The 27,013-nt window shown below is 40.3% G+C and overlaps 1 protein-coding gene across 1 annotated transcript; it reads left to right on the forward strand.

Moving 5' to 3' along the window:
• Window positions 1-26,907, forward strand: sulf2a (sulfatase 2a). Its single transcript, XM_077004461.1, has 21 exons — window positions 1-160; window positions 15,802-16,041; window positions 16,417-16,656; window positions 16,818-16,969; window positions 17,622-17,791; window positions 19,332-19,482; window positions 20,959-21,134; window positions 21,344-21,472; window positions 21,621-21,677; window positions 21,909-22,035; window positions 22,202-22,397; window positions 22,911-23,154; window positions 23,335-23,431; window positions 23,538-23,632; window positions 23,859-23,918; window positions 24,023-24,186; window positions 24,502-24,644; window positions 24,730-24,838; window positions 24,991-25,024; window positions 25,225-25,278; window positions 25,643-26,907. The coding sequence occupies exons 2-21, from the start codon at window positions 15,867-15,869 to the stop codon at window positions 25,671-25,673; spliced, it is 2,604 nt and encodes an 867-aa protein (XP_076860576.1). The 5' UTR covers window positions 1-160; window positions 15,802-15,866; the 3' UTR covers window positions 25,674-26,907.
• The last annotated feature ends 106 nt before the right edge of the window (window positions 26,908-27,013 follow it).

Raw genomic sequence — 27,013 nt, forward strand, 5'->3', positions numbered from 1 at the left:
GCTGCTTGAGTATCCCTCTCACACAGCTAGCAGGGAGCAGCCGTGGAGCGAGGCAGACTGGACCAAACAGGTGACTACCGACCAGCCCACCTGAGTCCCTCCCCACCCTCTGCAGCACATGAGGAAAGACCTTCATCAGGTTTCAGGAGAATGATATGAGGTAATTTCTTTCACCCCACATTACACACTCCAGCTCTATGTGTTCCAGCCCGCCATGCAGAACACCGATTCTTTCTGTGATGCAAACAAGAGGCTGTGTAGTGTAGCAAGTCAGAAAGGATGGATATAAAGTGATGTTACGCTGTCATTCGGCCGTCGGTTCCGGGCAGTTAACTTCTCATGACAGCTTTATCCGAGACATCTCACTATGTCGACTCCTGTGACAAAGTCTTCAAGCTTTTTGAACTGTAATATGTATCAGCTTAACAAAGTAGCAGTTTGCTGTTTAATGGAGGTTTTCTGCTGTATTCCTTTTTCTGAGGAGCTGTTGTTCAGGTTAAAGGTTTAGATGGCGTAGGTGCTTGCCATATAACTTTGTGTTCTGCATTTTCTGTTGTGTTTTTGATTACTTTATTTAAGTGTTTTCTATTACCTTCAGACTGTTCAGTATGATACATTTCCATTCTATTCATGGGTCTGGATAGAATTCTTTTTGCTCCTGGTTTTATATGTAGCTGGTTTCAGAGAGTTGCATCAGATTGGTGGTTTTGGACAGGTGAGTTTATTTCATCGCCAGCCTCAGAGGCTCAGAGCAGTGAATGAGTCAGACTCCCATCAGCCCCCATCCTGAGGGTCACGTCGGTCACTCCCAGAGAATCCTCAGTCAAGGCTGGTGTCCCGCAGGATGAAATATTCAGCACACTTTCTTGTGATCGTTGTGTGTAATGACCGAGGTGGCTGGGGGTAAGACAACCATACCTCTCTCATTAACTATTTAGTCTGCACTCCTGCTCTGAGCAGCACTGCCTTCTCCCTGTGGGTGTGTGGGCAGGACACCCAGGTCCCCACCTCTGTGGCCCTCAAGTCACAATAAAATGCAAAGAACCACCAGGACTCAAAAACTCATCACACTATAGATCAGACAGGTTTGTGTGAGACTTCATTTAACACTGCTGGAGACACACACACCTACACATAAAGGTTTGATATCAACATAATTCAGTCTTTTATAATTACAACATTCTCTCTCTCTCTCTCTCTCTTTCTCTCTATTTCTCTCTATTTCTAATGTTCCTATATGTCTTACATTTCCACTCCAGTTTCCTGCTTATTTGCCTTTGCATGCTATCACAAACACATCCCGCACAAACATACATCATAGTCCTTTTTCGCTTAGGGAACTTTTAACATTTTCCAACAACCTTTCAAAGATTTACTAAAGTAGTTCAGCTCAAACTGCAAAACTGAGTGAACTGTAGCATGTTCGCTCACGTGGGATTTCTCCCTGACAGAAAAAAAAAAATCAGGATTTGATCTCAATTCCCTGATTTCTGAGTGGGTGCTATTTGGGGTTCCTCTAGAAGTCTACATGTGGGAATAGGGGAGGGACCTCACAGGACTTGTGCCTGCCCTTGTCATGTTATACATTATGTAGGCTAGAAGCTGCAAATAGATTTGCTATACAGATGTGCGTGCAGTCAGGGTAAAAATGGGTCTACATGCAGTAGCATTGAATCTTACTCAGATTGGCTTTCTTTGCACACAGGCTGTGTGAGCTTACAGTATTCCGTATGGAAACAGAGGGTCTGCATCTTGTCATGTGTTAAGAGGAAGAGTATATGGTTGCTTGGTGCCCTAAGCAGGGCAGCGTATCACTGGAGACTGTCCTGACAGAGAGCAGATATCAGTCACAGTGTACCAGTCCTCAAGGTGAAATCTCTGCCTGTGGCAGCGTGCAACTGGGTGTGGCATGCTAAGAATACTTAGCTGAAGACCTTTCGTACTTAGCTTCATTACCAATAATTAGATTTACAGACATCTCATGACCAGTCTGCCTAACGTGATACGTCGCACCGTACACAACGTGGTAAATACAAAAGGAGCTGTCCTTGTTCAACACTGACGCCTTGAAGCGCTTGAGGAAGTCAGTGAAGAGAAGAGCAGCGAACAGTGAAATCCGCTCGGAAATGCGGATGGTGGCAAAGTTTTGTGCAGCAGGGGCTGAAGTGTGGCATCAGTATTAGAGCAGGTGCGTTAGGCTAAGGGCTGACACTGTGCGTGTGTTTGGCTGTCTATGGTAAGCTGTCATGAAAATTTAACACGACAGTGTATCTCCATTTAGAAACTATTCATTTATTCATTTGACTGCTCTCTCTCTCTCTCCCTCTATCTATCTCTCTCTCGCTCACTCTGTCTGCCAGTCCTTGCATGTGTGTTTGCTTTGCCAGTTTTCTCTACCGCATCAATATGTCTTGATAACCAGTTCCCAATCTGTTTGCGATGTGAAATATATGAATCAGGTTTGGGCTAATTAGAACACAAAGCATGACCGTGTGCTGCCAGGCCCATTTAGCCCGGACACAATGTGAATGTGATGTGAACGCACTGATACGGTATCCAGATTACTGCAGAGCAGCTGTCCCACAGTTCACCTCCAGTGTGCAGTGAGCACAAACCTCAGATCATAAAACACTCTTTCTAATCTCGGGCATAGTCAGTGTGAACATTTGTGAGAAATGTCAGAAGGGCTGATAAGTACCAATGGCAATAAAGATTATGATTCTACGGATATTAAAGCCTCTGGCACTTGGGCCGTTCCCTGCTTTAGATGCTACGTCAGCCATCACAGATACCCTCATCCATCACTCAGAGCCTTCCCACAATGCAACTGTCATGTTTCCCACAAGCATTACAATGTAATGACTGCCTACAAACCTTCACCGCAGGAATCGGTTCCTTGCTTCATATAACATTATCACTTTCCCTTCTTGAAGCAATAGTAAGTGTCTAATTAATACTAAAATTAGAGCATAATCTAACAAATACAAAGAAAATGAGTTGCCACAATTTTTTAATCACTGATCATTACTCAATCACTCCCTAAGGCCTCATAGAGCTTTAATGAGCTCCATCCTGTGATTTTGCTTCCAGACTTGTGGATATTTAATAAGTTTTATAAAGTATCTCTGACACTGGACTTTCTACAGTAACTAAGGCCAGTTGGTTAACTAGTTTACAGAGCTGGTGCTTTGTTCAGCTGGAGATGAACGTCTTCAGTTCAGGGTGGACAGTGATGACACTTTCAGCCACGCATGGAGTTTAGGGCGTCTCTAAATTCTTTGCATCATATTAAACCAAAATTGCTTTCCTACTTTCAAATATATGGCAATCAAAGACAAAAACAAATATTTCATTATACCATTCCATTTTCTCATGTTCTGTACTATATAAAGTAGCTAAATTAAATAAACTAATTTCACGCATCTAGCAAGACTTGAGAAAAGCAAAATGTCTTTATAAACATCAACCAAGAGCAGCAGGCATGTAGCAGCCTTCAGAGACTACCTGTGGGAACGTATTAGATATCTGAGAGGTTTGTGGAATCGATTGGGAATGATTCAGCCCTGGTGGAATCAAAGAAACTTAGCCCCCCATGTTTCTTTGATTCCACGAGGGCTGAATCATTCCCAATCATTTGTGTCATAGCTGATTTGAGCTGTTAAGAAAAGGCAGTCATAAAGAATAAATTGTATCTTGCCTTAAAAACAAAGATGGAACTGATCTGATATTCACAGCAGCAGTAATGATAAACAATAGTGTAACATTTGAGAAAACATGAACCATGATTATTCTTGAAATCTTGAAATTACATACTCCACTATTACTTTCTTCTTAGTAATGAGCCATTTTTACTGTCATATGAGTACATAATTCTTTCAGCAGCTTGGCATCTTCAGTAAAAACAAATGAATGGTGCACTGAGATGCCTCGTGGCACACACCCCTCAGACAGACACCGCAAACAGTGGTGGGCAGAAGCCTGTTGTACTGTCATCATTACAGTTATTGTAAAACCCTTGATGACATCTGTGAGGGTGGATGCATAACTGTCAGTGACAGCTGTCACAGACGACTCCTAAGAATGAATGACATATGGGAAAGAACCCGACACAATCCCGAATAGCATCTGTTGGCCATAGCCATTATAGAGGACTGATTACGTAAAAAAAAAAGAGGAACGAAGGAGGTTGATTGTATCTGATTCATGTCCTTCTTGGGAGCAGATGTTATATTTATTTAGGTTCATCCAAGTTTAACCAGAGGCTTGGGGGTACCATTTTGATTTGATATGTGCAATATGGCCTCTTTCCTCTTAATGAAATAACCGTAGTGTGAAGCAACGCTGCTGAAAATAAATAGTGTTTGTGTTTTTTGTAGATAATGATGCTCGACTGAATAAGAACACATTTTGAGAGCCCTGGTTTAGCACCAGATAGTGAGTTAAAGTAGTTTCTCATGTGTGTGTGTGTGTGTGCTTGTCCATGTGTGTTTACAGTTATTACTTGTCAATTTGACAGTAACATTCACATTAATTGGTACATGGAGAATGCATGACTGAGATTCATGTATGGCTAGAGCGCACAACTTTAAGAGCAGAAATAGAACTGTGTCCCAGAATACCTCCCGCTGTTATAAACACAGTGGAAATATACAGTCCGCATAATCTTTGCTCTTGCTTCTATTGAGACGACGGCTCAGTAATCGAAACCCACAATGTGGTGAGTGTGAATCTTTTCTGACCACAGCCGGAGCTCCTGTGGGTTCATGTATGCTGATATGTCAGTCATGCGGAGGAGGGCTGGCTGTGTCAGGAAAGAGACGTCTTTCAGACAACATATCAGCTCTTGACTCCCACTCACAGTTCTATTTAGCAGCATACTAATATAACTGCTTCACAATAGCAAGTTCATTAACCTGTGGTGTTCCCCCCTGAGGACGACTTATAAAAGATTTTTCAGTATGTTATTGAATATGATGTTTAGATCTTTTGTGTTTAACACACAAACCGAATGCTAGGAGTGTTGTATGCGTGTTTATGATCTCGACTTCAAAGAAGTGTGAATAGAACACAACTCCTTTCCTTTTCTGCTCCAACTGTTTATTTGCCTTTGGCCAAATCAGGTGAACCTGCCAGACAGTGGAGAAAAACTTCAAAATTAAAGTTCAAATGCAGTCAAATGTATCAGATATAAAAATGGTTCATGACTACAAGTTTGATTGTTGTCTTAAGAAGAAACTTATAGAACTTTTTTTAAAAAAACATGGTATCGTCTTTTGTTGTAAATAGTTGAGCCATCTTAAACGGCATCCAATCTTTCAGCTGCAAGTTTCAGATTCTGAGTTGAATTTAGCAGAACTCCCACTCATCTTCCCATGCTGGGGATATCCCCCAGCCAATTAATTAGAAGTTAGATATTAAAATGGACTGTTGTGAGCTGGTTTAATTGATTCTTTCCACTCACTGCACACAAAGCAAGCTGACAGCAGGAGATACTGGGCTTTGTCAACAACGGGCACTATGCCCATTTATTAAGGCCCCCCATCCCCCACTCAAACACTCTGCCAAGATTGCCCACACACCAGGGGGTCCAGCACTGGCAAAACAGTATGGATTGTGAATGCTGTCTGTATGAACCTCTGTCACACAGTGCTGCTTGTGAGTCCTAAACACTTTAAGCTTTACTCTCACTGGATGCATTTTTTTTTATAAAGAGTCAAAACACATCCTGACTATTACAGTAAGCTCCCTCTATGAGCTTTTCCGAAATTCTCCCATTGCTTTAGTAATTGCTCTAATAGGTTTAAATGAGGCTTTAACACCCATTAAGATGGATGAAATGGCTGAAAATGAGCAGGATGGCTTCACTCTCAGATGCTCCATGGCTCCCCGTGGCTTTGTAATTAGCTTGGGCTCAGCGTTTGGGGGACATTTTGGGATGGGCAAGGTTGCATTTCTCTTGGAATTCACGGAAGTTTGTGATAATGGCAAGCCGATGTCCACTGAAAGTCAGCTTATCACCTTGTAGAAGCACACCGGTTCATTCCAGACTGCCTGTGAACAGACTGTGAAATTCAAGGGTCATTAATTGAGTGACCTTGGCTATAAAATCTGTGTTCCTAACCCCCATGCCTGTATCAGAGCTGGAGCTGGTGTGTGTGTGTTCCCATTCACTGTGGAGATTCATAGCCTGTTTTATGGCAGCTTGGTCTGCCTTGGCTGCTTATTAGATGTTAGGACCTTCAGAACAGTGATGTGCTGCCTCTCATAACTGCCTGTAGCAGATGCCACCTAATACAGTTCCCATTTACAGCTGACATCCACCTGTGTCACGTTGCTCATGAATTTATTCATGGTTTGTAGCCAAAGAAAGTCAAAAGATAAAAACATGGGTAATTGTGGAAAGGATGATTGTCAGTTACTCAGGAATTTTATCTAATTAATAAATGATTACTTCCCTTTAGACAGGGGATTGTAGCAGAGCCAGTCTAGTTATAGGGTTAAAGCCCTGACACCAGTCAGTAACAGAAGGGCTTTTATGTGAGCCATTCTAATGGCTGATGGCTTACAGGGGAAATTAGTACCCACTGTGAATCAGTGACCATAAAGTGATTATACGTATATAAAGCCCCAGAGGAAACGGCATGAAGGGACATAACAAAGGCAATCTGTCAAACCACACATAGCTTTGCCTCCATCTGCATGACCTCAGCTTGTAAATTATTGGCACAGAAATTCTATTCTATTCAGGCACAGAATAGAATTCTATTCTTAGTCTAATTCTATGATCTCACTATAATTTCTCCTTAATTTATGTCTAAGGTATTGAGATATTTTGTATCAAAGACAAAGCGATGATAGGCGACTTTGAAAATGAGACCTCGTGTAATAGCTCTAGTTCCACCTTGTTGTTAGTCCTCTCTTCCTAAATACTGTTTGATCCTTCAGGTTAATTGATCAATAAATAGAAAATCATCATTTGAAAAAATTGTTAGATTTAGATAAAAAACTGTGGAGATTAAATATAGAGTGAATGTGCACAGTACCAATGTGCTGTGTGTGTGTGTGTGTGTGTGTGTGTGTGTGTGTGTGTGTGTGTGTGTGTGTGTGTGTGTGAAAGAAAGGGAGAGAGAGAGAGAGAGAGAAAGAGAGAGCGAGAGAGAGAGAGAGAGAGAGAGAGAGAGAGAGAGAGAGAGAGAGAGAGAGAGAGAGAGAGAGAGAGAGAGAGAGACTGGTGACTGGTATAGATTGCACATTAAGTCTCTGCAGGGAGAACAAATGATACCAATAAGAAATGTCCAGGGGATGGATCCAGTAATATATTATTAATCTGGGGTTTCATTAAAAAACCTGCAAGCCTTCTGCAATGTTATACAATATCAATAGTCCAGTACCAAAGAGCAGAATAAAGAGAGGGATAGATAGATAGATAGATAGATAGATAGATAGATAGATAGATAGATAGATAGATAGATAGATAGATAGATAGATAGATAGATAGATAGATAGAAAGGTGAGAATATTCTCTCATTACACCCTCCCAAAATGGAAGAAGAGAAGTCTGCTTTTAAGTACACAACTTTCTATATACATTTGAGTGTTTTACGTGTTTAAGTATCTTAAGTAGATTTTAAAGAATTACAGTATGTTTCCTTTAGGCAATCACCACACTTTTAGTGGAGATCCTTTTTTGAAATACAGATCAGTAATCTGGCTGTGGAACCTTGTCTAATTCCCTCTTTCAAGTTCCCATCTTACCCTTGCGGACTTAAAACCCTTGTGTATTTTTGGCAAGGAAGGGTGTTCTCCATATGGATTTGGGCGGTGTGGGTGGAGGAGAGTATTACTAAGCCTGCTAATCTAAACACAAAGAGAGAGAAAGGGATGGAGGATTACGATAAAGAAAGTCAGCAAAGGGAGACAGTGAAGGGTCCCCAGGCCCAGAGGCAAAACCCAAAGATGATTAGAATATCCCACTATGACCATGATGGACAGGCACCAACACTGGATTTACTTCATAGCTTCACATGTAGCACCATGTCAGGATCCAAGGCTTTAGATGTGTTAATTAGATGCTGCTTCAAGCTACAAGTGTTTCCTCATGGTAAAGCTCTTCACAATAACTGAAGGTGATCAGAATGCTTTCATTAAAACCAATGGACCTATGTCATGAAGCCTTAAAGCTTGGGGTTGGAGCGGGGAGGGTGGAGGGGTCACCAGGTGCTGTCTGAGGTGGATGTCCAACCTTGTGGTGTATTCTACAGTAGCAGTTATAGCATATTGATTTATTTGTGACTCCTTTAATGGATTCACCACTTAGGTTGTTTGCTGAAATGAAAAAGCAATATTGTCAGTAATCATCATTAAGTCAAGGCCATTATAATTCCCCTCTCCCCCAAGTAATTTGCTGTTGACACAAGAAATTAGTTGTAATTAAAACAAAACAAATTACAATATAAAATGGGAGCCTGTGGCGTCACTGAAACAGATTGGTGAGGAGGACTCGTCCTAATATGCTGGTTTAAACAAATTAAGACCTCTTACCCATTGTAAGCTTGTGTCTGTAGAATCAAGGATGATTGGTGTCCAATATCTGTAGATTTTAGGTTTAGGTAAACAACTGATAATCTTATTTCTCTTTCAACATTGTATTGTCTGATAGCTGGAACCAATGAATGTTTTTTTGCTTCCCATATGTCCTACATGTGTTGAGGTTTCGTTTGTTCTGTTTGATTAAAGGAAACGTTGTCCTTTGGAAACCACTCATGCTGCTCTGCTCTCATTCACTCACTTTACTATCATGGTTCAGTAATGCAGCCCACTCCCATTGCTGTAATGGAATATCAAAGTGAAGTAGCTCCCCCCCTCTCTATTTCTCTCAGTTTCTCTCTATCTCTCTCTCTCTCTCTCTCTCTCTCTCTCTCTCTTTCTGCTCTAGGATTAGCCAGGATTTACCCCTCTACCAGAAGGGAAGCATTGAGATTGAAACAGATAACCATTTACCAGAAACAATTACTGTTTTCTCCTCTGGTTCCTTTTTTCAAGAGCCAGACATCCAGGGTCTGTTTGAAGCCTTTGGAGGCACAATCCCACTACTGTTGATCGTTTGTACGCAAACCTCTCTGCCCTGTCAGACTCAGGAGGGCCAAAGCTCAGAATGGAGGGGGCTAAAGTGATGTAGCTTCTCCCCGCCCCCAACCCCACAAGTTTTCACTTTGTTTGGGCTCCCACAGGGATGAAGACCACCACACTACATACACATACACCTCAGGACTGTTGACTGGAAGGTTTAGGGTACAGAGGGTTGGAGCATTAGCTTCATTGTTTAGGGCACAGACATAGTAAAAATGTACAGTGAGCAAGGAAATGTCACTGGTAGCTGGTTCCATGAAGACAAAACTTTGAGAATCAACTCTGTTCAACTTCAGACTTGTTCCATCCATCCCACTGTTCTTCCAGCAAGAATTATAATGGTTTTATTTTATGTTTTCTGTAGATATTTTAAGATGCTTAGCATTTAACATTTTTTTCCTTGTTTCTGTGAAAAACTTTTTCATTTACATTTATTTACATTCGGTCATTGGCTTTATCATTTATTATGACCACACCACTGGCTAAAACCATTTTTGGTGCAGCATTTGTATAATATAGCAAGTGTGACGGAATGACCTTACTTTACATGGAGTAAAGCAGTAATGGTCGTAATTCATCACGAAATCAAACACAGTGCAAAATTAATGAAGTGGAAAATTAAAGCAGCCTCATATTTCATAGAGAGCTGCTCATGCTGATACGGATGTGTATGTGAATACAAGTGAATATAACAATAACACATTCTTTTGCTTCACTTATAGCTATTATATATTTTTTGAGTTTGGCGGATTATTGGTCAATTCTTCGTAAACTGGCATGGACTCTTGGTAAAGAGTGCATGAGCATCATGATTCTGAATGTTAAATCTCATAGGTAGTTCACAATATTTACAGAAAAACAGTACCATAATACAAAAAAATGGTACTGTAGTACACAGAATTTTAAAAAACAAACTACAACAATTTTTTACATTTTAAACTTTTACACAAAATTTTCACTCAATTTTACAATACATTTATGAAATGCTAATGTTCAAACTGTTCTGAAGTTCTAAAGTTCAACAATACATTTTTTCTGCCTTTCCCTACATTTTATAAGCTTTTATCATAGCCCTGGACATACAGTGTCCTGCAGTGTGGCGTCACAATGTGATAAAATAAATAAAAAATGCATAATAACAATTTTAAGGATAGATCAGTTGTGTTCACTATGTAAGGTTCCCTTTATGCAATCTATAATTAATACTTTGCATATGTACATTATTTGTACCAGTTTTTCAATTCCATTCTTTATTTGTAGCCTTTTTATCACTCACTCAATCTTATAAAACAATAACAGGCTCATGGAAATGCTCTTTTTATAGTTAAATTATGTAGTGTTTTTAAAAATCACATGAGGATTTGATTAACTGAATCTTCATGAAAGCCATTTAATTTTCATATGAAGTGATGTCACCATGTCACACCACAGAACATTTACTTCATTGTGTCCATGTTGAATCCTTTCCATACAAAACTAATCTATCTATTAAAGTATTTTGCTAACTGAATGAATATTCATGAATATTTTTTAACCTTGTTTTAACTTTGTGTGTAAGTTTTAAAGTAGAACCACATGACAAACAAAAATGGACACATTAATCATTTGACAGAAATGATATAAATATGATAAATTAATAAAAGATTTATTAACATCCAGAGTTTACACCAAAGCAAAATATCGGAGGGACTTTCTGGTTCTAGATCAGAGACCATATATATAAAGGACCCCTAAAGTTGTCCATCAAACTGCCTATTTTAAAAACCTGCCAATTCATGTCACCTGCAGGACATCATTTTCATTACAAAACTTAATTTACTGTAATTATTGTTGTAGGAGCCTTGTGCAATTTAAAGCCATGTTTTGGTAAAGTAATGATTTATGCAATAATGCCAAAAGTATTTATAAACAGTTCCAGATGTTACTGGTTGATTTTTTAGATGTTTATATTTCATACTTTTATACATTTATATTACAGTTACGCCACCACATGTGTAGCTTACAATAAAAACCAAAACAGAACACATTTTGTATTATTATTGTTATTATTATTATTATTATTATTGATTACTTTTTGGGGGAAAATTAATTGTAAATAAATATTTTTATTTGATTACGGTAAAAATCAGGCATCATGTCACCCACCCATATACAGTTAATGGATATCGAGATTCTGACGGACCCTCCAGGGAGATCTCTTCAGGTTTTTTTTTTACCTTACCAGTTTTACTATGTGCATTTCAAAGACTAGCCAAAAGGCATGAACATGCTTAATAATAAGCTATAATATACCAACAATATTATTATAGAGTTAGCTATCTAGCTTGTTTTAAAAAGTTAGATTAAATAGCTGTAGTCCAGAGAAATGTACAGTAAAAGTTGGCAAGCTAACGACAGCACCCCTCATTTAGCAATCTGATAAGGACAGTTGAAGAGCATCGGTGCCTAACTCTCGCAAGGCCATGCGACTGCGCCTGCAAGACCAATCCAAGCTTCTAGTTAACATAAACAGTTCACAGACAGATGACTAAAAAAGATGAAAGAATACCCACAGCTAGCAATCTGTCTGCTGCATCGTTATCAGACTTGCTTGTACTGCTCTCGGAAGAAGCTTCGGTTCGCCTTCTCTTCTAAAAAGCCTGAAAAAAGCTCAATTATTTTCTGTTGTGTTTCTAGAGTCCTCGTTCTAGGGTCAACTAAATCCAACAATACTAACAATCACGATAACAGGGAACCATGGGAAATTAGTGTAAAGTACATGCTTAAATTCTTAGAGTAGACCTCCAGACGTTTTCTCAGTTGTTCATTTTATACAAATGATTTAGGACAGCTGATTATTTATAGCTGTGTAGGAGTTCAGCTTAGAGTGGTGCTTACTGCAGTGATCTGGGGTTTTGATGTTTCAGCAGAGCTGAGGCGTCATTGCTTCGCTGGAGTTTATTCATGTGTCCTTGTGGTTCAGCCTCTTGCTTGTGCTAATTGTCTTTTCAATATTTACCTAAGAAGAATTCTTCTTTTCTACTACTGACATTACAATTATGAATACTCTCTAGTCAGCTGTCAGACATGCCACAGCATATAAGTTCCACTCAATAATGTTAGGGATGTGTGTGTGTGTTTGGGGCGCCTTGGTTGACCAAATCAGCCATAAACTTGGTGATGTACAGTATTCATTCCAAGAATCCACCCCACTCCTCCCCCTACCCCACCCCCCAAAATCAAGTGCCTGCCAGAGAAAGGCTGCTGCCTCTTCCCTGAAAGAGGCTTGTCATGGCACTATTTGCATCTGAATACCGACCTTTGTTGGTAAATTCAAGGAGACTTTGGTGAGTTTGCATACGGAATCATGGAGAGGACACTCATTCTCCAGGCTGTGCCAAGCCCTGTTACCACTGGAGGACTGGAAGAATGGTGGTACAGGAGGAACAGGCACACAGGCACCCGCTCAGACCCACTACACAAGGCAGCTTTATCTAGTGCATTAAACACTTTTTATATTAAGCTTTGTGTGTGTGTGTGCACGCTTGTGTCCACGTGTGTGTGTGTGTGTGTGTGTGTGTGTGTGTGTGTGTGTTCTTACTTTAGAACTAGATGGAGATATGCTTGTGGTCTCTTTTCTTATGCATTATGAATCAAGGTGATGAATAATGAGAAAGGCACAGAGAAACAAAAAAATTAGCTTTTTCTTAAATATACTCTTTACATTCAACCTAGAACATTAGTCAAATATATATTTATTTAATGATCAGTCTTTATGATGTAATAATAGTCTGATAATAGTCTTCCTCAGATATTCTCTTTATATTCTCTGCCTTCTTCCCTTGAGGTACATCTTACATGTGAATCAGAGTTTACTTTTCATACTTCACTTCCTTTATGAAATACTTCGCTCTACTTGTAATTCTTTATTCATACTCCTTCACTGATTTGTACACCCAACAGTTTTTTGCTCTTCAGAGGTGGATTTAGAGCAGTTATGTTATTTGTCTGTATACATGAAAAATTTAAACACTTACGTAGGTTTTATAGAGATAAGATTTATCATTCTTTTCTAAATCACTTTTAAGCCTTGTCTATGTAAATGTTTTCATCTTTTTAATAATATGAATTAATTAAATTTTATTTATTATTATTATTTGTTCATCAGATTAGGGATTTGGAAACCAACATTCCTGTTGTCCATTAGGCAGTCTCAGCGGTATGTCAGTAAACTCAGTGCTGACACAGCAGCACACAGTGTCGATATCAGGAACTCAACACTAATTGGCAGACAGAATAGGAATAGAATCTGAAAAACATTCGATATAGCACAGCGTTTTTGCCTAAACCTTTCATGTAATAATCTACTGGTGCTTGTCAGAGTGATGCTCTAAATAAACAAGGTATACCATACTCTGCTAAAACCTTCTGAAATCTCCCTTGTAGTTTTGTGAGGATTCTTTCTTTTATAAGAATCATTGCAGAAGCAGCTTAATGATGCCTTTCCCATGGACTTTGGAATTTCCTAATTGGTAGCATTTGCACTCTTTGCGTAAGCAGTACGTCTCCAGTGCATCTTCACCTATAGAACTGTGGACTGCTTAGAGGTTCTTTCATTGGCTTCTTCTGTGGTTGCTGTTTTCTTCAGTTGCCAGCGGAGGGTGTGGCTGGAGGAGTTGGTGAGGGTGGGTGGGGTGAGGGGGAATGGGTGGAGAGTGTGTGGGGGGGTGTTGAGGGGGAGAGGGTGGGGGAGGTGGGTGGGGTGGGGTGGGGAGTGAGGAGGAGCAGGGCAGCCTGGAGAATTTAAAGCAGCCAGAGAACCCCAAGGTCAGACCTCATCCATTCCCCCCAAAAGAGAACAATACATACAGAGAGGGCAAGAATTAACATGAAGTGAATACAGCTGTGTGTGTGTGTGTGTGTGTGTGTGTGTGTGTGTGTGTGTGTGTGTGTGTGTGTGTGTGTGTGTGTGTGTGTGTGTGTGAAAGAAAGAAAGAAAGAAAGAGTTGGTGTGTGTGAGAAAAGATAGTTGGTGTGTGTGTTACAGAAAAAAGGGTAATGAAAAGATAAAAACTTCAGAGGGTTTTGATACTGAACAGTGATGATGCAGTAGTACAGTAATCTCTGCAGTGATGATGCAGTAGTACAGTAATCTCTGCAGTGATGATGCAGTAGTACAGTGATCTCTGCAGTGATGATGCAGTAGTACAGTGATCTCTGCAGAGATGATGCAGTAGTACAGTGATCTCTGCAGTGATGATGCAGTAGTACAGTGATCTCTGCAGTGATGATGCAGTTCAGTAGTTCAGTAATAGTAGCAGACAGAAGTTTAGGGGAAAAAACCCAAATGAACTGTATTCTATGCCTAGACAGGAACACAGACAATTCCAGGAGCTCCATTTGAGAAGGTGAGAGTGAGGTGTTGGTTTGATGAAGCAGCCCTTTATGTGCAGGTGTGGTGAGGAGGTGCCTTGTGCAAACAGCCACACATGTATCTTATTCTGAGTTCCCTCTTGAATCCTGTTTGGGGGAGAGTTCATTTTAACAAGAAATTGTTTCATTTATGTAAGATCCTGTCCTGTACATTGCCTGCTGTGTATTGTGAACTGCTGTGTAACCAAAGACAAATACTGTACGTGCATCAACCTACTTGGCTAATTAAGCCTGATTCTGATTCTGAATGTAAATGGTACTGCATGGCGATTGCTGTGTGGTTCTCTCAGTATATAATCTGCAAATATTATCCTGTAATTGCCCATCACTGTATGTTTTACATAGAGTGAACAATTTAAAGCAGCATTAAAACTGACGCCATGTATATTAAATGGAATAAACGGAAGAAGCAGGTTTTTTGACCACACTGAATGTCACGGATACTAATTCGAAGTATTTACATTTGTAATTGTTAGCACATTTGGAATTTTGAAACATGCCATATAAATTCCATGTTCCAAATTATTATTATTATTATTAGTAGTAGTATTAGTAGCAGTAGTAGTAGTAGGTGTAGTAGTAGTATTAACCCAATGTTCTGTTACACTGGCTTGAAGAAAGCTAGAAGAAAGCTAGCTATTCATGTTGGAATGACAATCAAAAAACAAAAAGAATCATGAATACTAAAGAATACTGAATACTGAGAATCATGAATACTGAAGAATACTGAATACGGAAAGTTGTGAATACTGAATACTGAGAATCATGAATACTGATAATCATGAATACTGAAGAATACTCAATACTGAAAGTCATGAATACTGAAGTGTGTTTAAGCAATTATCAAAAACATGCTTAAATGCCCACTGCTAATTTGCACTCTGTGTCAAACACACCCTGCCCTGCTCATTTCTGAACCATTAGCATCCCACTGTCTGTTTTCATATCACTCTTTTCATTCTGTCACTTTTGCCCTGTATCGTTCACCCTTCAGCAAGGTCCTTTGGCCACCAGCCCACTGCTATTAGGCTCTGGGCTGGCAGCCATGTGTGGAGGAACGCTGATCGTTACATGTGGGCCAAGACACCAGCACTCTTATATATCATTAATGATTGATTAACGTTAACAGCATTAATGAGGTCATTTACATGGAAAAAGTTCTAAGTCATTGGAGTCCTTGATGTTGATTAGAGGGACAGAGAGTGGAACATTTCTTTTGTTCTGAGCAGGGTTAATGGTGACATTTTGTGGTGTTGACAGATTCACAGAGAGCTGAGAGTCCTGGAAAAAGGTTTAGAGGGTGGAGGCACCACCTGGGTTGAGCCATGGCAGGGTGGAGACTGGCCGCCGTCCTCTGCCTCCTCCTGGGGTTCCTCTTCCTCTGCGAAGCATCCATGTACCTCTCTAGCCAACGACAAAGGCCTCGTTTGCAGAGGGACCGACGCAATGCTCGCCCAAATATCATCCTCTTCCTCACCGATGACCAGGACATAGAACTTGGTGAGCTACACCAGTATGAGATCGGGTTAAACATCAAGTAACCTCATTTGGCCTAAGTGTGCAAAATGGCTCTATATATGCAGATTCTGGTCAACCGATGGACTGCTTTGTTGAGTGAGCCAAGCAAGCTAGCTTCTTGCAGTGAGGCCCTTAAGTGTTCTCATCACTGAAGTGGAGACATAATGGCCTTTTGCTGCTGGTTTTTGTCCTGCTCTGATCACCACACTCTTTTGCTGTGATATTTATAGTCAAGCATCTGTTACACAGGACAGTTTGAAAAAGCATTAAAAGAATTAATTAAACGTGGCCACACTCAGAAGAGATATGTTCACTCTCTTGTTTTCTCTCTCCTCTCTCCCTCTCTTTCTCTCTCAGGCTCCATGCTAGCCATGAACAAAACCAAACGTATAATGATGCAGGGAGGTACCCACTTCTCCAATGCCTTTTCCACCACTCCTATGTGCTGCCCGTCGCGGTCCTCCATTCTGACTGGGAAATATGTACACAACCACCACACCTACACCAACAATGAGAACTGTTCATCTCCATCATGGCAGGCTCACCACGAACCTCACACTTTTGCTGTTCACCTCAACAATTCAGGCTACAGGACTGGTTAGTGTTCAGTCATCTAAAGTAGTGTGGCAAGCTTCCTAAATTAGTCCTTGCTTTGTTAGTCACAAATCTTTTTATTTTCTTTTATTGAAATACTGCATGAGCTGTTTCACCTGTATGTGTTTCATATTATTTCTTACATAATCACTTTTTTGTTTCAGCTTTCTTTGGGAAGTATTTAAATGAGTACAATGGCTCGTATGTGCCCCCTGGCTGGAGAGAATGGGTAGCACTAGTGAAGAACTCCCGCTTCTACAACTACTCTCTGTGTAGAAATGGCGTCCGTGAAAAACATGGCATGGAGTACCCCAAGGTTCTACACTAAGTCCAATCCTCTTGATACTCTAAAAATGTTCTACATTTTAAATGTTACGTGTTCTTGAAATGGTCTTTTGCTCACTGATAAAACAGTTATTTTTTCAAGATTTTTATCTTTATACTTTTTATATTTAGACTAAGTAAACTATTGAAGTAAAGTCTTCTGGTAAAGGGTTCTGTTATCAACCATGCTTGCAGTGGTGTTAGGCATGATGCATCCTGTTACCTACAAAGAGATCACCAGGTCAAGTTTATAAAGTCTTATGTTTACATTTTATGGCATTTGGCAGACGCCCTTATCCAGAGCGACTTACATTTTTATCTCATTTTTATACAAGTGAGCAATTGAGGGATAAGGGCCTTGCTCAGGGACACCTTAGTCATGACTTCAGGTCTGGGAATCGAACCCACGACTCTCCGGTCATAAGACCAGTTCCTTAACCACCAGGCCATGACTGTCTTTCGTCTGTCATTTTACTCTGACTGCTATTGTTGTCAGAGTGATGAGATTTTATTAAGAAATCAGATCCTTTTACAATATCCATGCACATGATAAAGGGGGCATTTTCAAAATTACATTTGCGCATTTACACTCTACACACTTATTTCACAGGACATCAGCAATTGACAAAATTCTTCGCCTGCAGGACTACCTCACTGACGTTATCACGAATGATAGCATCAACTTTTTCCGAACATCTAAGAGACTGTATCCCCATCGACCTGTGATGATGATGTTGAGTCATGTGGCCCCTCATGGCCCAGAAGATGCAGCACCCCAGTATAGCAGAGCCTTCCCCAATGCCTCTCAGCATATGTAAGCATACAGCTCAGTCCCTGAACATACGCACATACACATACATGCACATATGTGAGTGTGTTGGATATCCAATTCCAAAACCACAAGCCTTAATTATGTAGATTTGCCCTACCTTTGTGCCTGTAGCAGTCTGTATTCTTCTGTAGAGTGTGTAATGAATGCTGTAACAGTAAAATTACCCTTCACTAAAGTAAAGGTATTTAGCTGAAATTCTGAATGCCCGTCATCCCTCCTCCCCTAAACTGTACTGTTGGCACTGTGGATGCTGGCAGGCAGGTAGCAGGTAGTGGCCCTGTTCTGAGGGTGCTTGGTTTACCGAATCATAGCTCAACTGTTTATGCCCCCAGCCTCCACTTCGGAATAACAGCACTTACAGTTGACTGGGCCAGCAGAGCAGAAACTTCACAACCTGATAGGTGCTATTCTATGAATTCGCCACATTCAAAGTCGATGATGTCTTAAAGTCACTGTTTGTCTATGCGGACTGTATGGCTATAAGTGTTTGATTTTATACATCTGTTAGCAATTGGTGTGAATTGAATTATAAAGAGAGATGTTCGCAAATATTTGGCCATATAATATCCTAAGTAGAAACAGCAGTAAACAACACATATGTTCAGTTGGTTATTCTGAATAAAGTTCCCTGTAATGGAGGTGTAGCAGGATTCATTGTTTTATAATAAAGTGTAATTTATTCTTTATTAACACTTTTGGCCTTTATCCCAAGATTTTCATATTCCAGAGAAATATGATGATGCATTCACTGTAATAGCTCCTCTAATGCCTCTGGCAAATGAGAGTTTACACAATAGCCCCTAGAGATCTATCTGGCATAATAACAGCAAATGTAGCTCTGCTCATTCTTGGCTATGCTATTACTGCTTCATTAGAATTACAAAGGCCAATAGCAGGTAGGCAAGGCTTTTGTTTACTGTTTTGCATCTGGTTATTACCATGCTGAGGGTGTGTGTTATGTTTTCTAGGATTTTCTAGCACATTCTAGCACATGTTCTGAATTTAATGTTTTGGGGTTTTTTTTTTAAACAATTTACCTCATACATAGATGTCAAATTACTCTATTGATAAGACTGTGAATTTAGTGTGATTAATAATAATCTGAGTGTAGCAGCTGTCCTGTATGGTGATGCACTATTCAAATCGGTTCAGAGGTACCTTCACAAACATAAACGTAAAAACATGACAGTGGCCAGACTCATTACAATGCAAATTACCATTTTAAATTTGGCCATGATACACGGTGTTCTGTGACAATACATTTGTTCACCTCCAGTACAATGTTCCCCATTTTTCATCCAAAATTGTATGACACATCACAATACATCAATTCAACAATACACCAATTCACCATGCCTCCTCTATTCACCCACAAATGTAGCTTTTTTAATTTATGTTACGCACAGTTATCTTTATGCCACAAACCCATGAAACGTTCTTGGAAATGTCGTCAGGTTTTCAAGACTGCTTTTGTAACTTATTGATAAATGACTCCTCATGCCACCACATCCCCTTCACCCAGCACGCCAAGCTACAATTACGCCCCAAACCCAGACAAGCACTGGATCCTGCGTTACACAGGTGCCATGAAGCCTGTTCACATGCAGTTCACCAACATGCTGCAGAGGCGGAGACTGCAGACCCTGATCTCAGTGGATGACAGCGTGGAAAAGGTGTGAAATCTCTCTAATAACTGCTGCAGTGCATGCATGCTTGCAGATTGTTATTGGGGCATCCAATAGCATGTTCCTACCCTGCTTATATACTAAATCAAGTCATAAAGTGCATGACAATTAGCTGATAGATTACCTACTGCCTTGCAAAAATTAGAACACTAATTTTAAAGCTAGAACGACTAAATTTTCAATCTTCATCCTATACCTGAAAGAGTTGCATGTGTTTTTTAGAGGGATCTAAACAGCAAACTACATTTGCTGTACTGACTGAAGACTAGACCCAGCCACCAAACTACAGTTCATTCTACACTCATCTGTCTACCCTTTAAATCATTTCATTCATCCCCCTTTCTCCCATAGAATGCCATAATTTGCATAGCTCCCTTAATTCTCAAGCAATAGCAATAAAACTTTGTGAAAGGACTCAACAGCTGAGAAACAAAATGATTTTTATATCGATGCCACTTGTTTATCTACCCCTTCTATCCTTTCATGCATCCCTCCATCCTCCCATATGAACCTGTTGATTTTATAACTGACATAATTTTCAAACTACAGCCATCAAACTTGGTAGAAAGATTCAACATCAACAACGTTAATGTTTTAATGTTAGTTATCAGACTAACATTAATACTCATAGAGACACTTGTCTCCTTCAGTCTGTCAATAAGAATGATATGAACAGCTAAAACTCTGGAGTAGCCTAAACTACCTTAGCCCAATACCCCTCCTCAACTACCACCTTCAACCACAACTACCCCAACAGCAAGATATCTCCTCAGTGTCAACTATACCACAATAAATTACCCCTCAACCTTAATGACCCAAGATTCAAATAGCCCTCACCCCAACAGCTAAATAACCCCTGGTCCTAAGTACCCCACAATCAATTACCCCTTAACACAAATTAAAACACAGTGAAATGCTTCTCAATAACTATGCCGTAAGCTAAATTGCTTGTAATAGCTACCCCAAAATATAAATAGCCCCTTAACCATAACTGCCACAACAACTAGCCCTCAGCATCAACAACCCACAGCCAATTACCCTCAACCCAAATTAGTTCCCACAGCCAAATTCAAACAAAAATATCCCAACTGTGAAATACTCCTCAACCACAACTATGTTCTACAACTACAACTATCCAATTAGCACTTAACAGCTACCAAACAGCTAGATACCTCAACTACCCCACATCAAATTACATTTATTGTAACCTTAAACAACATTTTACACAACACAATTTCAGGATTTCTACAGTATTCTACACTATAGAGTTTTAAACACAGTTTAACAGTATTATTGGGTTATCAATATTAAAATAGATACTGCCTCTTTTTTTCATTTTTCTCTGCTTTGTCAAGTCAACATAAAGTTCATGAGCTCTGCTTTTCTAGTTGAAGTTTGGAGTCTGGCATAGCATGTGCATGAGATTCTGTTAGATATGGAGTTGTTTTTCTTTTTATCCCAAAGGTCTTTAATATGTTGGTGGAAATGGGCGAAGTAGACAACACTTACCTGATCTACATGTCTGACCATGGCTACCACATTGGTCAGTTTGGTCTTGTTAAGGGCAAGTCCATGCCATATGAGTTTGACATTCGTGTGCCTTTTTACATAAGAGGCCCAAACGTGGAGGCGGGCAGCATGTGAGTGACACATATGTTATGTTATTAATGTCAATAACATTTTATGTCTACAGTTAATGCCAACAGTAAGACATTTTACAACAGTTAATGTCAAACTGTGGTAAAATGCCTTTTAAAATGTGAGCACGGTCACTCTTTCACATATCATACCTGTACTGATGAAGATGATCTTACTGATGAAGATGATCTATTATTTTTCCTTTTTGCAGTAACTCCAACATAGTTCTTAACATTGATTTAGCTCCCACTCTGCTGAATATGGCTGGGGTGGACATACCACTGGACATGGATGGGAAGTCCATTCTCAAGCTGTTAGAAACTGACAGACCAGTCAACAGGTACATCTGAACAGACACACCACTCAGCACATTAGGATTTTACATCAGTCCTTCAGCAAAGTGTCTGAGCTGTATACACAATACAATATATGCAAGAGATTTGTACCATGCTGCAGTTATAGGTTACAAACTCTCTGGATGTTTGAAGGTTTCAGTTGAACAAGAAGGGCAAGGTTTGGAGAGATTCCTTCCTGGTTGAGAGAGGGTGAGTATTTACACACCAGATTTATCCATGCTCTTATAATTGAACTCAGAACCACTCAACCTCTCAAAAACAAGACATCCAGGAATGGCTTAGTCATGTCTCCAGCAAAGACATGCCAGGTGCCTCTGATTTCAGACACACAGGTGTTTTAGGATAGTGCTTGGTGGTCTGTTGTAGTACTTGGTGGTCTGGTGGTCTATTGTGGGTTGAGGTTTCCCTGTATCTCCATAGGAAGCCTCTGCATAAGCTGTCGGACGGGAAGGAGGAGACACGGGGGAACTCTCTGCCAAAATACCAGCGTGTGCGAGACCTGTGCCAGAAAGCAGAGTATCAGACACCCTGTGAGCAACCAGGACAGGTAAAAAATCACACACACACACACACGCACACACGCACACACGCACACACGCACACGCACACACACGCACACACGCACACACACACACACACACACACACACACACACACACACACACACACATATTCTCCCTTCACACTCTGTCTCTCTCCCGCTCTGTGTTCAGAAATGGCAGTGTGTGGAGGACCCCTCAGGCATGCTGAGGCTGTTTAAGTGTAAGGGAATGGCAGGCCTATATACCCTGCGAGCTCAGGGCTTGATGGCTGGTAATGCTCAGATTTACCAGCCTGGATCAACACTTCACCACTGCGACTGTGAGGCTTCCGCACCCTTCAACAGGAAGAAGCTGCTCACCACAAGGAGTATGGCTCAAAAATGCTGTGTACAGTTATTTTAAAACCACATGTTTAGAATTATTCATAACTATCTCCTCTATACGTGGTCTCCTGAACTAGAAGTAATTTGGGGTACGCAGTAATTTATCAAATATATCATAGAGAGTGTCGCCATCATGTGGTTGATTTATGTAATTGTTTATTTACAGGAATATATATATATCTTTCAGACACATGTGTGTGCGTGTGTGTGTGTGTGTTCTTGTAATTGAACTCTTGTAATATATACTTTCTATTATAATTAGTGCTGTCAATTCCAGGTGCCGCGATTAAAAGTCCTCCCCAGGATTTTGCTCAAGCTTGCTAGATTTTCTAATTAGCAATCCAGGTAAAATTAGTGGAATCAACACAATCCAGGAAGCCAGAGCAAAATCCTGGTGAGGACTTTTAATCGCGGCGCCTGGAATTGACAGCACTAATTATAATTATTATGAAGATCTGTATATTCACATATATTTCACACTGTTCTGATCTCTTCAGAGCTGAAGCCAAAGAATAAGAATACTATGTCCCGGAATCGCTGGGCCCGTTCGCTCCAATCTGACCTGGACGGCAACGTTTACACCCTGGACCTGGAGCAGGGCTACCGAGCCATCGCCCCCAAGAACAGCAGTCAGCCCCTGGGCAGGAAACAGGCTCTTTATGGAGTTCACGAAGAGTTCAGTGGGATGGAACCGACAGACACTGGAGTCACCCTACCTGCTGCTCTCAAAGTCACCTACAGGTCAGCAGCAGATAATCCAGACGAGGAAGACAAGGCATCTGAGGCAGACAGGGCAGTGGGGCTATTGGGGATGGTAGACGTCTAAACACGTCTGAAACGTAAACTTTGACAGTGAACACTTTATATTGTTGCACTAGTGTGGTTTGTGTATGCACAGTTTCAATATGGTGAACATTTTAGGTGTTCGATATTGACGAATGACACAGTGAAATGTGATGGTGGACTGTACAAATCACTACAGGCCTGGAAAGATCACAAACTGCACATTGAACATGAGGTTAGATTCTATATCATTGAACCAGTTCACAGAGAACACTGTTCAGTATATATTTATATGAAGAGGAGATTCAGTGATGCAGACTTTGTTCTTTCTTTGTAAATAGATTGAGACACTGCAGAGTAAAATAAAAAACCTTAAAGAGGTCAAAGGCCACCTGATAAAGGTGCGGCCAAAGGAATGTGAATGCCCCCTCAATATGTGAGTATAAAGTTTTACTTCACAGAATGCACTCCATGTCATTCTATGAGATTTCAGTGTGATTTCTTTCAGACAAATGAAACCAGTTACAAGAGGTCATGTTCTAATGAACACAATTATTATTGGAGTTTACCTAACTCCAAAAAATGTGCCCAGAGAAAAACTGCAAATTTATTATGAATTTTCATTTTTGTATTATGACAAGACATATTCATTTGTGTTTAAGTTATCAGTTCAAGAACAAAGCCTTCTTCCGACCACAGTCAGGGCAGGCCCATTCTGTAAGGTGAGCCAATATTACATGTGAAACTGGATTATGTGTTGGAGAGACAACACAGTATGACTAGACCCTGGCGGTCTTGCACCTCCGGTGTCGCTTGACTTTGGCAGATTGACTAAAGATATGAAGCAGTGGCTAATGAAGGAACAGAAACGCAGGAAAAAGCTACGGAAGCTGCTCAAGCGTCTCCGTAACAACGACACCTGCAGCATGCCTGGCCTCACCTGCTTCACCCATGATAACCAGCACTGGCACACTGCCCCCTTCTGGACAAGTAAGGCACTGCAACCTAGACCTTCAAATTATAGGGAGATAAGCCAGTCAAAAGCCATGCACTTTGGTGTTTTGTCTACCAGAGATTCCAGTCATACTCTCACAGACTCGCATACTCACAGATTTACAGACTCACAGGTATTAGACGCAGTACTATAACGGCAATCTATTTTTTTCATTTAGTTTGCTATTCACACTCTCTGACCTAAAAATTATTTGTTTAAAAATATTAAAACATAAAAATGTGTCATGTATAAGTTAATCGTGCAATTCAACATGTATTTTCAGCTGTGACCTTTTTCTTTTTGATGTGCAGTGGGGCCATTCTGTGCTTGCACCAGTGCCAACAATAACACCTACTGGTGCCTGCGAACTATCAATGACACGCACAACTTCCTGTTTTGTGAATTTGCTACGGGATTCCTGGAATATTTTGACCTCAACACGGACCCTTACCAGGTAAACACAGCACGGTTCGCTCCCTCCCCACAAGGACCCATGTCATGAACGGAGTCGTCATTTCTGCTCTCGTGTTTGTGTGCAGCTCATAAACTCAGTCAGCACCCTGGATCGCGACGCACTCAACCGCATGCACCAGCAGCTCATGACGCTGCGTAGCTGCAAAGGCCAAAAGCAGTGCAGTCCTGAGGCAGGTAGGTCACGCACGAGTCTGACATGCGAGCGGAGGCACACACACACACAGGAGTCCGACACATGGTTTAACTACACTGGATCAAGGGCTAATCATATGGTCAGTGGTATAATCCCTTACCCTTTGTGAACACTTATACCTTGTTTTCTACAGGGGCCAAAGAACGAAACTTCTCTAATGATTACAGGTATGGTTTCATCCAACATTTCCTAAAAGCTCAGGCTTTTAGAGGCCAGGATATTGTGTGATCTCTGAATGCCATGAGCAATAATGGCTTGGGCTTATTTAACTTATTTCTGCTTGTGTATGATTGCATGGGATGGGCTTGTGTGTGTGTGTGTGTGTGTGTGTGTGCGTGTGTGTGTGTGTCCACTCTGCATGCTCTAGGCCCCTTCATCGCCGAAAGAGGCCAAAAGTGAAGAAGCCCTCTTCCAAATCAATGTGAGTTATCCCAGAGCCCATCTGTCCTGTGTAATTATGCCAGCTTCCCACCTTTTCTTGGGCAGCATCTCTGTGTCACATGACCCACCTGCATGCTCTCTGAGGGTGTACTTGGTATTTGGCTTTTTCCATGACCTCCTTCTAGATATATATGACATTCTATATCATACATGCAAGAGAAAATACATTGGTTGGTCCCACAACTCAGATTTTCTCTTTGCCCTCACTTTTTAAATGATTTATTTATCTAGCATATCTAGCATATGTATTAGACATTTATTTCATCTAAATTGTTTTAATAACACCTGTATTACAATTAACTGTTAAAATTGTTTAAAATATTTTTTTTTCTCTACATATTTAGGGGTCAAATCTGGGAAGGCTGGGTGGGCTAAATGTGGCCACGCCCACAGCCTATGAAGAAGAAACAAGCAAATGTGGCCACACCCACAGCCTATGAAGAAAAAACAAGCAAATGTGGCCATGCCCACAGCCTATGAAGAAGAAACAGAAGCAAAGAAAATGAGATTCTGGAACTATTATGCACATATTACACACTTTCAACCTTGACTGCTACTCCAACAAAAAATTTGAAGACAAATTAAGAGACATTTTACTGTGGCAACACACACATTCTCTCCCCCTCACTCTTTCTGTATTGGTTATATCTGTCTGATCTCACTTAGTTCCCAAACTTTTAGAATAGATAAAAGATTTTTTACTTTTTGAAGTTTTGGACACTTAATCTACAGGAAACTGCTCATTTTTGTGGGGGAATATACATCACAGAGTGACATTTTGCAAATAGTTTTGTCCGTAATGGAAGTGTGTTGGATCCTGACACTTCATGCCACAGGCTATTTTGTCTCCAGCTGTGCCACCCCACAGATTTCCATAACTCCCGGTGAATCAAAAACCTGGTGAATCTTCGTACAAAGGCAGCTGTATTGTGTAAACTCATTTTTCTTATTATTATCATGCATGCGCAGTTTCAGCTCCATAGGACGATGTTGTACAGGTATTCTCAGAAAGGATTTCTTGTCAAATATGGAGTAAGATGCTCAGCTCCTTTGAATCCTGCAAATCCTGCAAACTCCCTCAGAACTATCGGGACCTTCGAGCTAATTTCATATCACAAATCTCATTGTGTATAATGGTGTCTGCTAGCTGTATAATTCTGCTAACTGTGTATTGACTTTTTTTTTTATTGTGGTGCTACTGTATATTGAGATTGAATGATTGATGGATAGTGTGTATTTGAATGTGCAATTGTCATTTTTTTCCTACAAGACTGCACATAGAAATGACTTTTTATCAAATCCAAAATGAAGAGGTGTCTAACAGAGTTTTAAACTGATCTGAAAGCACAAGTAGCATTCTCCTTGTAATATTACTTCTAAACTGTTTGGCATATCCTGATTTGAAATGACATATAGTATAGTCCTATACACTGACCATCATCAACAAATTCTTATTTTTGTTTTTTATTTTGAAATTTTGATAGCCGAGTAAGAGTCTCCAGTTCAGTAGTTTGTAAATAAAGCCCACAGCCTACTCATCTTTCCCTTCTGACATCGAATGAATTTAAATTTATAAACAACACTTTATAAAATTCACCAGCAGATGGGGGTAATGATGTGACGTTTTAATTATTTTCTCACGTTCTGACCAGTTTTATGTTATCGGCTCTAATATGGTTTATTCACACTATCCTTAACGTGGCCCTTTCAAAAGT

This window comes from Brachyhypopomus gauderio, chromosome 1, assembly GCF_052324685.1.
Source record: "Brachyhypopomus gauderio isolate BG-103 chromosome 1, BGAUD_0.2, whole genome shotgun sequence".
Classification (NCBI taxonomy): Eukaryota; Metazoa; Chordata; class Actinopteri; order Gymnotiformes; family Hypopomidae; genus Brachyhypopomus; species Brachyhypopomus gauderio.